At 39.2% G+C, this 14,269-nt stretch overlaps 3 protein-coding genes across 3 annotated transcripts; 2 read left to right on the top strand and 1 right to left on the bottom strand.

The window, feature by feature from the left end:
* The first annotated feature begins 149 nt into the window (after positions 1 to 149).
* Positions 150 to 3,184, top strand: Bor (ATPase family AAA domain containing bor). The gene is made up of 4 exons (XM_070654383.1): positions 150 to 605; positions 1,155 to 1,629; positions 1,708 to 2,731; positions 2,842 to 3,184. Exons 1-4 carry the CDS (start codon positions 389 to 391, stop codon positions 2,968 to 2,970), a joined length of 1,845 nt encoding a protein of 614 aa, XP_070510484.1. The 5' UTR covers positions 150 to 388; the 3' UTR covers positions 2,971 to 3,184.
* Positions 3,185 to 6,333: 3,149 nt separating this feature from the next.
* On the top strand, positions 6,334 to 8,602 carry LOC139101337 (lysosome membrane protein 2). The gene is made up of 4 exons (XM_070654384.1): positions 6,334 to 7,280; positions 7,401 to 7,675; positions 7,789 to 8,032; positions 8,166 to 8,602. The coding sequence occupies exons 1-4, from the start codon at positions 6,615 to 6,617 to the stop codon at positions 8,508 to 8,510; spliced, it is 1,530 nt and encodes a 509-aa protein (XP_070510485.1). The 5' UTR covers positions 6,334 to 6,614; the 3' UTR covers positions 8,511 to 8,602.
* A 729-nt stretch (positions 8,603 to 9,331) lies between these two features.
* On the bottom strand, positions 9,332 to 14,231 carry Sclp (leucine rich repeat containing protein 20 sclp). Its single transcript, XM_070654391.1, has 4 exons — positions 14,078 to 14,231; positions 10,649 to 10,792; positions 10,364 to 10,531; positions 9,332 to 10,078 (listed from the first exon to the last, which is right to left on the bottom strand). The coding sequence occupies exons 1-4, from the start codon at positions 14,229 to 14,231 to the stop codon at positions 9,915 to 9,917; spliced, it is 630 nt and encodes a 209-aa protein (XP_070510492.1). The 3' UTR covers positions 9,332 to 9,914.
* Between the last annotated feature and the right edge of the window lie 38 nt (positions 14,232 to 14,269).

Below are 14,269 nucleotides of genomic sequence, written 5' to 3'. Positions count from 1 at the left end.
CATTTATTTTTTATTTTTTTTTATTACCGTAGAAAGTATTGCCTAACAAACGTTTTAATTAATCTAACAATCAGCAAACGACTAACAAATAATTCGTAAAAAAAAAGTTAAAAAAGTCGAAGTTATTCATCTAACTTTATTGAGGTGTGTGACTTGTCCGAGGCGTAGGGTTGCCATACCATATAGCTGGAATCATTGCGTCTTCCTCTGCTTTTTTAGCTCCCTCTGCTGGCGCTCTTTATCGCTAAGAATCTGGCAACTGTAGTCACCGAGTAGTGCCGAGTGGTACTGTACGTACACGTGATAAGACACGCTCCGGGAGCACGCGTGTCGAGGCACGTCAAGTGTTAACCTTTGATACAGGGTACGCCGGCCGTTCTCAGGAAGAATGTCGTGGTTATTTGGATATCGCAACTCGCAGCCGCCGCAGGATTTTATGCAATTTGTGCAGCCGCCACCACCGACGGGCGACACCGGGGGCGGCAGCGGTAGCGGCAGCGGCGGCGGTCCGCCACCGAGGGTTGGCGGTTCCATGGAGGCATACAGATTCGACTCGAGCGCGCTGGAACGGGCCGCCGCGGCTGCCAAGGAGCTCGAGCGATCTAGTACGGTGCTTTTCTCACGATGATCTTACGCACTTATCGCGAAAACGCGTCGACGTCGCACGCGCACAATTACGTAAGCGGGCGGCTTTGGAGGTTAAAACCCATGCGTGCAAGAAAGAGGCAATGCTCTAAAGTGATGATGCAATTTTCCGCGGAAAATTCGTCGACCCGGCGAGTGGAGGCTCCTGCGAAATACCGGAGATACGAGCTCTTGCGAGCAATATTGTATGATCGATGACAGTCCGCTGTATATTAATGATCGATTGTCAAATTTTGTCATTCATGGTTATTCATTAAAGGGTTTTTTTTTTTTTTTTGGCATTGTTATTTTTATTTTTAAACTTATATAAGAACGTTACTGTAAAAAATTTATTATACTTGTCTTTGATATTTTATAAAGGAGATATATGAGTATAATTAATTAATTTAATAAGATAAGAATATTATTATAATAATTATAATTTTAACATATAATTTTCTTTATTGCTTATATTAAATACCAATACACATTTGATCTGTTGATTCATAACTAATTTTATTTTATTATAGAACATGCAAAAGAAGCCTTGGATTTATCTAAGTTGCAAGAAAGCACAAAGCAAGTAGAATTCCAGACTGAATTGAAAAAATATGAGGCCAGTATTGAACAATTAAAAGCGGAGCAAAAACGAGTGGAGGGTGAGGAAAGAAGAAAAACCATTCAGGAAGAGACAAAGCAGCATCAAATGAGAGCACAGTATCAAGATCAATTAGCTAGAAAGCGTTATGATGATCAATTGATGCAGCAACAAAAGATGAATGATGAGAATCTAAGGCGACAAGAGGAATCTGTAGCTAAACAAGAAGCCATGAGAAAAGCTACGATAGAACACGAGATGGACCTGAGGCATAAAAATGAAATGAGAAAATTAGAAGCAGAATTGAAAGCCAAAGCAAAAATTGACAGAGAAAATCAGGATCTTAATCTGGAACAGATCAGATTAAAGGCCTCAGAAAAGAGGATTACAGTTTTAGAATCGATAAAGTACGTAGCTGTTACGTTATTATGTGTCTTTGTATATTTTATTAATTATAAATTCAAATTTATAATTATATTTTTCAGAACAGCTGGCTCAGTATTGGGCTCCGGTGCCAAAGCTATGTTAGAAGATTGGGATAAAATTCTTGCGGCAGCGGGCGGTTTATCTCTCGTAGCTTTCGGTATATACACTGCCAAGGGCTCGACCAGTGTAGCGACACGCTATATCGAGTCTCGTTTAGGGAAACCGTCATTGGTGCGCGAGACGTCAAGATTTACGTTCCTCGATACTATTCAACATCCCATTCAAGCAGTCAAGAAATTAAAAACTAAGCAGACCGACGCACTATCCGGTGTGATTTTGGCCCCAAAGCTTGAGGAAAGACTGCGCGACATTGCGATTGCCACAAAAAATACCAAGTACAATCGCGGAATGTACAGGAACATTTTAATGCATGGTCCACCGGGTACTGGCAAAACCATGTTTGCAAAGAAGTTAGCAGAACACTCGAACATGGACTATGCAATTGTGACGGGCGGTGATTTGGCTCCGTTAGGCAGAGATGGTGTCACCTCCATTCATAAAGTGTTCGATTGGGCATTAACGTCTCGTAAAGGACTTTTGTTGTTCATTGACGAAGCAGATGCCTTCCTAAGAAAACGTTCGAGCGAGCACATTTCTGAAGATCTTCGGGCGATGCTAAATGCATTTTTATATAGAACAGGCGAGCAAAGTAATAAATTCATGTTAGTACTTGCGTCAAATACGCCCGAACAGTTTGACTGGGCAGTGAACGACCGATTAGATGAGATGGTGGAATTTCGTCTCCCAGGTCGTGAAGAACGTGAGCGCTTAGTGCGTCTCTACTTTGACAAATTTGTACTCCAACCGGCAATTGAGGGTAATAAGAGATTGAAAATCGCCCAGTTTGATTATAGTTCGTTGTGTAGTAAAATGGCCGATCTAACGGAGGGAATGTCCGGCCGAGAGTTGGCGAAACTCGGAGTCACTTGGCAAGCAGCGGCTTATGCTTCGGAGGACGGCGTGTTAACGGAAAAAATGGTCATGGACAGGTGCCTTGAAGCCATCAAACAACACAAACAGAAGGTACTTTGATATTTAATATTGAAAGCACAAATCTATATAAAATAAATTTTTTAAGATGTTATTTTTTATGATATCTACAAAATATATATTGCGTCTTTTTTGCGTTACAGGTACAGTGGCAAAGCGAACAAGAGAAGCAGGAATCGAAATCGATATATGCCACAGAGGACGAAGCAGTCGTTCGTTCGAAAACTGCGACGATAGATTCATGTGCTGGAAACACGATAGCTCCAGCCTAGATTATTGAAAAAGCGTCATTGTTAATCTTTAAAAATCGGGCTAATGGCGAAGTTATTGAACGTTGAACGAGGAACAGTACAAATGTCACTCGGAAAAGGATTATTCTGGTAATTATGGTATTTATCAAAGATTCGCCAGGTTCGACGAGTCGCATATGTCACTTGTTACAAATGTATATTTACGTAGGATAATTAAATTGTAATTCTACTACGATCTTTCATTATGCTTCATAATTCACATTTTTCCCTCGTGGCAATTGCCAGAAGTGCAACGATTGATCGTAAATTATATGGATAATATTTTTGAAACGACGAAAAGACAAAATCGTTAATGTATAGTATTATGGAAAAAAGCAGGATGATACTTAACGCAAATATCGGAATTTTTGCCGTTTTAATAAAGATTGATAATATAAATGGTCAAATCTATCTTTGACCCAAGCTTAAATTTTCAAAATTTTAATGAATTCTTATCTACAACATTTAGATTATTTAAAAGTGCATTTAAAAACATTTCAGTAATATTTTGTACGTAATAAAACGAATCTTATAAATGTTGTTCGGTTTACTCGATGCTTTTTTCAAGCTATTAATTATTTTGTTTGGAAAAAGCTATTTTCTAGGAAGAGGGAGGAAGGAAAAACGACAAGGCAGAATATAGGAAATGTTGCAAGAGTGCAATCTTGGTGGCGATTATCTTCATATTCTGCGAAAAATAAAGCAAAGATTTCGACGAGTTTGCAAAAAAGTCAGTGCGCAAATGCCTCCTCTGTCGATTTTCTCAGTGCCTCTCTTATCTCGAGGAAAATATTACCAAGATATTTTGACAAATATGCAGAATGCAGTGTGTCATTAAAAAAATCGCTGCCCTATCCTGGTCTATCGTAAATCCTTACGTCTTTATTATCGTTGTTCCTTATCATTATGACCGACGTTACGACACTCGATTAATTCTTAAAGTTGTCGAATTTCTCGACACGATTGACGTCCAGCGTTATCATAAATAATGATCGTTTTACTTTTTTATTTTATGTACGAACGCACGTTTTGTCGAACGTTAGCAGGGGCCTGGCCGGTCTCGGCCGAGATCTTGCCACCCTTGCGTAATCCGCGCGTGCATGCGACTAGATTAAAGCGGCTACTTATCATCGTACGAGGCTCGGCGCCCTGTTAAGAACTACGTAAGAGGGTATTACGCGGCGTAGGGGGGGAGGGTGACATGGGTGAAGGGGCCATTCGACAGTCATAACATAACAAAACTTGCCGACAGAAAATGAATAGACGCGGTTAATATTAATCGCGTGTCGAGCAATTAGCACGCGTCAGAAAAAATTCTTCGTATATCGTGTACATATGTACATACGTATAATACACTACAATATACGAGATTACTATATTATTTGTCGGCGAAAGAAATCTTAAAAAATAAGTGTAAAAAGAAAAATTCTATTCGAGGAAGATGTTCGCGATTTTGAAAAAGATATCGCGAAGAAAAACTGAGATACTCAGGAAAATGCATAAGTGTAAGTTTTTTACTTTGTCGAGATATTGTTTTGTAGAATGTTACAGCAATATTATCGTAATATTGCTGTAATATTCTGTGTTTGCTAGGCTAAAATAAAATTAAAAAAAAAAATTCTGAACTATTAAAATATTAACATTACAGTCATGTTCATATTTGAGTAATTGTTATTTAATTGCTATTTACTCTCATAAGAAATGTTGAAAATTATTAGCGCCGTTGTATTCAAATATGTATAATTGAGCAAGCTGCAAACATTAAAAAGATACGTTTCTTATAAAGTATCGACAATTTTTACGTGAAAAGTCACAATTAAGTCCACTAAGATTTATCTATGTTATAAAATACGTTCTATTTTGCACTTGCTGACTGTTATTTAGATAAAATTGTACCAGAAAATTATTATATTTTAATTATAACAGTTCTCTAAGGTTTTTTTGCAATACTATATTATCAAGCAAAATTTGTTCAACTCTGACATCTTTGAGACGTCTTCATGAAATCGTCATACCCTTTCGAAATGATTCTTTCACGCACGCGTCTATCGCATGATTTTAAAAGCAAACAAAACAAGCTATTTACATAAAATTAGATCGACGTTTTATGAGAAGTCATACTGCTTATTATAAAACTGCTACTAATTAGACATTATAACATGAAACAAATTATAATCCGATTGTAAAGAAATCAATTTTTTTTTTTTAATTTTTATATACTTAGCTAACCGACATACGATTGGTATTATTAAGAATCTTGTATCACTGAAAACATGAACTTTTTGATACAGTACGAATAATTACTTCGTATTGCCTCGGCAAGGTCATGAGATAAATTAAAAAAAAACTCGATCAACCGAAAGATTATCTCAGCGCATAATCATAAAACGTTTGTGTTGTGTCTTTGAGGATTTTTCGTCTATTTTACTTTCCTTCTATCATGTGCCTTGAGCCTCGAACTCATCTTCTCGATGCTTTCTCGAACGGGAGGATATCTCGAATCATGTTTTTTCTCGTCTGGTGGCGATAAAATGTGTCGTATGATCCCCCCCAGCTGTCGTAGTCAATTTTAATCGCGTGATAACGAATCGGATGACACGCGCTACGTGCACATTTGCAAATGCGAAAATAATTTATCTTCCCTTCTCTTCCTTTTCTTTGTTTCCTTTTTTGTTTCTGTCTCGTGCTCGCGATTCTAGATACCGCGGATGGAGGATAAAACATAAAAGAAACCGTGATATTCAGGGTCATCGACGACCTTGACAGTAATCAGTTTTTCTTTTGATTTTGACTTTTTATTCTTTCCTGTCTTTCTTTCGTTTAAAAAATCGGTTACTTATCGTTCAAAAGGGTAAGCTTTACTTTTAGGCTCTTATGAAATCGCGCCGTCCACCGATCGATCTAAAACCAAAGTTTAACTCTCTAATATCTCTTCGAAGAAAGAAAGCAGAGTGAAATACGCTTGGAAAGGGATTGTCTTCGAAAAGCATTTAGAAAAGACGTGTTTCTGTTTTAATTATTAATTCAAACAAGTGGGTTAAATTATCTGATAGTTTAACTTATGAATACCTGAAGAGTAGCTAATAAAGCAAGGCCGCTGCATCAGTTTTATAATGTTGTAAACGCCTTATACCGAATTTCTTATTTGGTAATATTAATTTAATTATAGTTAGGACATAGATTAGGTTACAACAATAACGATTAAAGGGCCTTAAGAACGCGCGAACATTTTGAATTCTTTGTACCGCATATCGGAGGTGTAGCCATCAAAGGCCATCGCCGCAAGGTTATCATTCGATTTTTAAAAAGGCGGGGAGATTTTTGTACGCGGCCCGCGTGATTTAACTGGCCAGTTGATCGGAAACGTTGTATGTCGATGGTGACGCTCCTCCGTCGACTTATCTGCCTGATTGAGATTCCCATTCAAACGCGTTCAAGATTCCAGCAGTTTATCATCTGCGCGGAGGCCGACGACTTTCGTTTCGAAGACAGCTTTTACCAGATACTTAATATCGGATTCAACCGCCAGTCGAGATTCAATACCTTTTCTAATTCTCGACAAGGATTAAGATCATAACGATTAATATCGACAGTCGCACCTCGCGTCGATTACGCTGGCGGTCAGCATGACGATTTCGATGACCGACCTGAACATGGAGAAGAAGACGATATGGGGTAGCCGTCGCTTTCGCTTCTGGATCGCCTGGATCTACATCGGTGTCTTCCTCGTAAGCTCCGCCGTCTTCTACGTGTTCTGGTACACGGACATGTTCAACAACTACGTAACGTCGCAGATGGAATTGCGAAATGGCACTAACACCTTCGACCTGTGGCAGCGGCCGGTCACGAGAATGAAATACAAAATCTATATCTTCAATTACACGAACGTGGACGAGTTCGAGGCGGGTACGGCGAGTAAGCTGCGCGTCCAGGAGCTCGGTCCTTACGTGTACCGCGAGACGTTGACTCGCAACAACGTGGTGCTGTACGATAACGGCACGGTCAGCTTTCAAAGCGAGAGATCTTACAAGTGGATAAGCGGCCGACCTGGGAACGACACCATCATCGTGCCGAACGTGCCGCTGATGTTCACCACTGCCTACGTCCGAGATCTGAATTTTGGAATGCGATTTGTAATCAACACGGTGCTATCCACTCTGAAAGAAAAGCCGTTTATTACCGTACCCGCCGACGGCTTTCTTTGGGGATACGATACGGAGCTCTTCGAGATGGCCAAGCCGTTTATAATGTTCCAGCGAAAGATACCCGACAAGTTCGGTCTCATGGCTATGGTACGTTATTTAATCGAACTTTGTCGCGAATAAATTGGAGATAAATTAATTTTTCTTACGAATTTTATTTATTTTATAGCGACAAGTATTTACAGGGAAACGCATTTTTTTTTTTTACAGAAAAATGGTGTTGACGAAGATCGTATCACGATGCACACAGGAACGCAAGGCAAAGAAACTCTCGGCATGATCGATCGATTGAACGGAATGAATAATCGTAACGTTTGGGATGACGAGCGGTGCGACAAAATTGAGGGAGCCGAAAGCAACATATTCTCTCCGATTTCGATAGAAGACACGAGCAGACCCTTGTACGTGTATTTTAAAGACTTTTGTAGAAAGATACCGTTCCATTTTACCGAGCAAGTGACCACCTACGACATACCTGCGCTAAGGTAAATATTTTAATAAAAAAATAACTACGAAAATATTTTATCCGGCTTAAAAATCGAAATTTTCTGTCGGAAAAAAAAATTAACGATTATTTCTAACACTTTTTTCGTTTCAGATACAAATTGAAGCCCGACGTCTACAATTTTTCGTACAAACAAAACGAATGCTTCTGCCCCATGGTACACGGGACGAGAGTCTGTCCACCTACGGGATTTCTCAATATGTCTGTATGCAGCTACAACTCACCCTTGCTCTCGTCGTTTCCCCATTTTTACGGCGCCGACAAGTCCATGCTGGAACAGATAGACGGCTTAAATCCCCGGAAGAAAGACCACGAGAGTTACGCAGACATACATCCAGTACGTTAAATCTTTATTATTATTAGATAATTTTATTCTAACTTTACCTTTACACTTTAAGAATTAATTTTACTCAGTCGAACGCGTTACAAAAGAATTTATACATCAGATATTGTAATTTGTATGTTTTCAGCGCTTAGCGATTGCCATCGCCGGCTGGACGAGGCTGCAAGTAAATCTGGAAGTGCGAAAAGCAGTCGGCGTGCCGTTTCTCGGACGTCTAAAGGACGGTACGATCCTTCCGCTCATTTGGATGGACATTGGAACGGACGAGCTTCCTGAGCAGATATTGAACATCATTCACAGGGCGTATTTCACTGCGGGCAACGTGGAGATGGCCTTCCAATGGGGCAGTCTGATAACAATGATACTCTCCTTAAGTGCTACAATTGTCTGTTTTTGGAAATCTCGCGCGAAGCAAGATTTGATTCCGAAAAAAAGCTTATTCGGTCAGAATCAAAATCTTCAGACGCTCTGATCGGAGAGCTTGGGAGAAAAAATGGGTGTAAATCCATTCCGAAAGAGACAAAAGAAATAAAATTCCGAGGTAATGCGGATGTTTAAAAGACATATCAGAAGGTCTAATTTTTTAGACATTTTGAACTGTATATATGTGCTTCTTGAGATGCTCGAGTCGATATTCGATTCGAGGCAGAAGATACAAATTCGTCAACTTCCTGAAAATTAAAAGAAGAATGAGTTTGTATCGGGCAAACAGGGTTTTATAGTGTTACGAATGACTGTTGTGCAATTAGAATCATATATGTTACTAGTAAAACGTGTTAAACATTTAGATGCGTGTGAGATTTATCGTGCTATTATTTTAAATCGCGAAACGCTGGAACGTCGATGGGCTATTAGTATCGCGTTCAATTAACATTCCTTTGTGTTGCATTGTGAGAAAGAGACGGAGAAACACGTCTGCAACGCGGCTGAAGCTGTGATTGAGAACTTAGTGCGCATCGAAAATAACGTGTAATCACGCTGGCGGTGGTTGCAGCATTCGCATCTCGTCGTATTATTACCTGGTCGTATTACCTAGCGGTGTCGCCGATCGCGACGGTGCGTTTATGCCGTAATAAACGACCTGTACTTAATTAAGAAATGACACACACGCGACGGCAGTACGTATTACATACGATTGTTCAATTAACGAGCTCGTTGTCTAGACGGCGGGAATCGATATAGGTTGCTTTAATGTAAAATGTAAGTTTTATCTCCGGGTATTAGTTCATGAAAGTGAAGAGAATACCTGTCGAAATTAATATACGTGTATGATTTGTCATTGTACATATGTGTAAAAAAAAAAAAAAGAATTATACGGCACGCGCCGTTATCTTATTTTTTATTTTTTTTCTGTGTTATTTGCTACAATGGCTGCGTTCAGCAGAACATGCAGCTTCTCTTCAATCTTACGAGGTGTACAATAATATTAATTCGTATAAAATTGTAACACATTATCTTATACTTTCGCATACATAATACTCGAGTGCAAAATGTTAAATATTTTAAAAAGTTGCACTTAATGACGTGTATATCGGCAGTCCATAGCAATAAATTGTTCACAACTAGTATCGTGATAAAGTCTAAAAAGTTTACGCGGTATAAAAGAGAAAATGAATGACTGTCAATTTTCACGAGATCAGTAACAGATCCGCAGTGATTTAGTACAAATCACTAGTGACGTTTACAAAAGATACAAGCGAAACGTGTTGACGATCCGCGGCGCCCGTTATCACACAGTTTGCGTTATCACTGTACAAAATATCTACTTCTAGTTCACGAAGTCTTGAGCAATTTTCGTCGAGAAAACACGGAGGACGGAAAGCGTCTTTCCGTAGTGTTGCGTCGCGAAATGGGCTGCTCTCACTTGGGAGGCGATTTAAACGTTCAGGTCTTCCCAATCCTCGATCTGCCGAGGAGTAATCTCGATCGTGATCCTGGTTAGAGTACGCAGAAGATCGTGCAATCTTGGCGGTAATGGATTTGCTTGAAGGTCAATAAATTCCAGAGCGGGCGCATGTCTAAGCCTTTCAACGTCAATATCTACAAAAAGAAACGAGCGTGTTATTTAAAGAAAATCTATTAATCCAATCAAAATTACTTTTTTTTATAAATTATTATTTAAAGAATGCAATAACTTGCCTCTTTTAATTTAGGGCAAGAAATTAAATATTAAAGTTACATCAATTATTTGACATTAATATTTTCATTGCGTTTCAGATATCTTCTAATTGTAAGGCAAATGTATGCATTGAGCGACCCGTTAATTGTCCGAGTCGATAATGCTCGACAGAAATCTTACATAACGGCCAGTTGATCGATACTGACCAATGATAAAATTGTTGTTGGCGAGAAGTCGTTTCAGCTGCGGTATTCTCCAGGCTACAGATGGTAGAGCGATGAAAGTGTTGTGTGAAATATCGAGTCTTTCCAAAGCTTGCAGTTCGGCTAACTCCTCGGGCAACTTGCTCATCTGATTGTGGCTTAAGTTCAACTCTGCAGACAACACGTTTTGTTGACTAACGTGAAACTTTTTAACGAGATCTCTTTATAAATTATAACATGAAAAGTTAAAGACAATAATTTTTAACTATTTTGTATTTAATTATTTACCTGTGATTAACGAGAATTTCACGGCAAACTTGGCCGGAATTTTTGTAATCACGTTTCCAGAGAGGTCGCATCTCTTAAGTTCTGTGTGCCGCATCAGATGATAGACCGCGTCTGGGATTTGCATCAGCTGGCACTCCGATAAGTCTAAAAAGCAAAACGAAAAAATGTATTGTTTCCTGAAAAAAAATAAAAAAAAAATAAAACAAAAACGTTATAATTTTAAAAATAAAGTTTGCGAAACGAACATTGAGTTTTAAGAATAAATTAACAATTATATTTTCGATTATAATAATGAAAGTGAAGGATGTTATTTATTGCAAACTTCATCTGTCGACATACACCCATTATATAAATGCCTTTCTCCAAATAACTAGTAGAAATAAGTAGCTCTCTTGCATTAAAATAAAATTAATCCTTTTCCTTTATTTCGTTGGATATTTTACGTTTAGATATCGGCAACGCTATTTGATTCGTAATAATGAGATGTAAAAGCGATCCGCCACTAAAAAAAAAAAAGACTAAATAAATAAATAAAAAAAATTGAGAAAACTGCAATCCAGGCGCATCATAACTGCTGAAAGTGCACTTAACGTCAGAGCAGCGCGTTTCACGCTTTCTCCAGCGTGGTTTCCAGCACGGAAGACCACCAGAGCTAACTCGAACGCGGGAGCCGAGTTACGGAATAAACGTGCAAGTCGTATTATATATTTATCAATCATCGCGATCGTTGTAACATTAGAGCTTGAAGTTCCGGACAGATAACAAACCGCAAAGTTATTCAATTTAAATGAGCACGTGGGCTTGTCGAACGGTCCGCGAAATCGAACAAAAACTAAATTGATTCCTCAATCAAGTTCTGATAATTGAGCGACGTCCGATATCTTTCTCTTTTTCGTTTTACGACCTAGCTATCGCGCGGTTTCCCCGTGAAAAAAAAAAAAAAAAAAAATCGCATTGTCTTAAAATTAGTCTTCCGCAAATCTGGACGCGAGTATCGAAGTTCTCCAAATCCGCCGGGCGGAGAACACTGCGCAATTACGCAATGAAAAATTTCTTCGGATTGCGCGTTACGCGTTTTCGCAATTTCTGCCAGTGTTAACCGGTCGCGCACCAATGCGAGTCGCAATTACAAAAGATGCCGCAATGGAAATCCGTCGCGGATTAATAAATATTTTTACCGAAATTTAGGTGCGATTTAAAGACGCGATTTCACTGAAGATCTCGCGATTTACCGAGGCTCTCGTTCTCCTGCGCCTCTTCGCAGCGAAGAACAACTCTCGTCACGGCGTTCGCCATTCCAACTTTTGTCGTCGCGCACAGATCGTGACTGCGTTCGAAGCATTTATTTCCGTGCGTGCACGCCGAAATAAATCCCACCGCACCGGCTGTGGCACTCATCACAGCTCATTCTCGGACATTTCGGCTGTGTGGCAATGAGTCGGAAGACTATTCCACGACGGCGGGGAAAAAATAAGCATTGACTTACTCGCGTCTCGCGCGAATACCGGAAGTCAGTGAAATTTAGAACGCCTGTGCCTTGCAAAACGCTCGGGCGCGATTGACTAATGAATTTAAGACAATTTTTTTTAACCTATTTACAATTTTACAGCAAGATGACAGTCGGGAACTAACTGTCTGATTGATATTCGTTTGTCACGACGCTATTTCCAGCTCTAAATTACTTGGCTTTGCGCCTAATTTCGATGAAATTTATTTTCATGATTCACATTACTTTTATCGGAGAAATTGAACTCGTGCAACTATCTTTCCTGATTACTATCAAAAGACTTGGAATGCTTAGATCGATTAAAAAGCGCAATAAAAATAAATTCAAAAGAGAAATAGCTTCCTAACGACATTCCAAGCACGTAGATCAGCACTGCCAAGATTCCGCTTTACTATTCCGAGATCGACCTTTCGTTCGTGCATCTGGTGCACCGAGGATACATGCAACCAGTCGAATACTAGAAGATTTCGGTGTCTCCGGTGAATCACAGCTGTTCTGCGAATTTCGCATCGCGAAAAAGAAAGACAAAGACCGGATACGCGCATTGTATAACGCAATATTTATTCAGTCAATTATCTATGCTGGAGTTGCGAAGCGGGCATTTCACTTTCATCCGAGCCGATGCTCGAGAAACGCCACCCGTTTATTTATCCAGTCCCGCGGTACTTCTCCACGACTGAGAGCCTCGTACAGCTTTTAATCGTATCATAATTTTTGTAATATAAAATTAATATTAATCGTTCGTACGCGAACAGCTTTGTACGTAAATATCGCAAATATCCCTTTCAACGAAGAAACAATTTAAACCTATTCTCTTTGCATAACTTTAACTTTTTATACTTTACAGTTGCATCACCGTAATCCGTTTCATAAGAGGTACGTCCTAAAAAAAAAAAAAAAAAAAGAAATTAAATAATCAAGAAAAAAAGAATGTCTTAATTCTGTATCATTTGCAATAGATTTTTTTCACGTCGCTCATTATGACATAAATGTATCTCTTTACCTTCAATGAAATTAATACTGAAATTGCAAAGTGGAACGGAAATGTTCTTCACGCACTGTGTGATTGCTTTTACACGATGGGCACGTTATTGGTGTGATCCATACTTTCTACGGAACTATGTTATAAGGTTTTTACCGAGCCGCAACAGGAAATCGCCAATACGTTGCGTCCCGACGATCGTAGATCAATTTTTATTAGCCATTCCTCGCTTCCTCTTTTTTTTTTTTCCCCCCTGCTGCATAATTGCGGTGTTACGCGTGAGAAAAAGAATATCGCGTATCTCGAAGAAAGTAGGAGAGTTCGTTAGCCGTATAAAACAAACTGAGTCACCGATAATGTATTAGATAAAAAGAGATTACCGCGACAATGCGTCGTACCGATCTACCGATTGCCACTTATACTACTTTTATCGCGATTCGATAAGTGATTTGCACTGTGTATCTTTATGTTTATGTCGTAGAAACTGCGTTTTTTTTTCTTCCTAAGGATTTGCAGAACTTTCACAAGTTCTGCAAATCGGATTAATGACGTTAGACTTTTAACGAACCTTTGCTGTCGTTGTGATTAACAAATATCTCGTGAATCTTTAGCGTTATAAATCAGGCTTAGTCAATTCTCTATCGAGTACGTTTTATGAAAGATGGTGAGTCACATGCACCGGTACATTAAAGACTGCAAAAGCATTAATTATTTCTGACCAAGGCCACGGTATGCGCAAACGGCGTCACAGATAAGGTAAGGGTGGAAGTTATCTCGAATCAGGAAGTATCATTGATGCTGATCGTGCGCACATGTGGCGTTCACAAGGCTTCGTGAAATAAATTTGTAAATTTAAAATGTTAAATTTTAATAAAAAAGAAAAGACCCTTTTTTTTTAATTAAAAAGAAAGGAATCTTTAGGATTTAAATTGTTTCTTACCTAAGTTGCAATTATCCTGCGCCTCTTCGCATCGTGAAACCACCCTGATGATTGCTCGGCCAGCCAGCTGCACGCAAACTGCCATCGCGACATTTCTCTCGCCTTGCTCCTGCGAGATCTGTTGCACTTCTTCTTCATTGTACGGCGGCCTCATATTTCCTCACACTTCGTTACAAGGAATTACAACTTGAC

This window comes from Cardiocondyla obscurior, linkage group LG03 (genome assembly GCF_019399895.1).
Source record: "Cardiocondyla obscurior isolate alpha-2009 linkage group LG03, Cobs3.1, whole genome shotgun sequence".
Lineage (NCBI taxonomy): Eukaryota > Metazoa > Arthropoda > Insecta > Hymenoptera > Formicidae > Cardiocondyla > Cardiocondyla obscurior.
The sequence above is the reverse complement of the archived record's forward strand: the minus strand, read 5'-3'. Positions and strand labels throughout refer to the sequence as shown.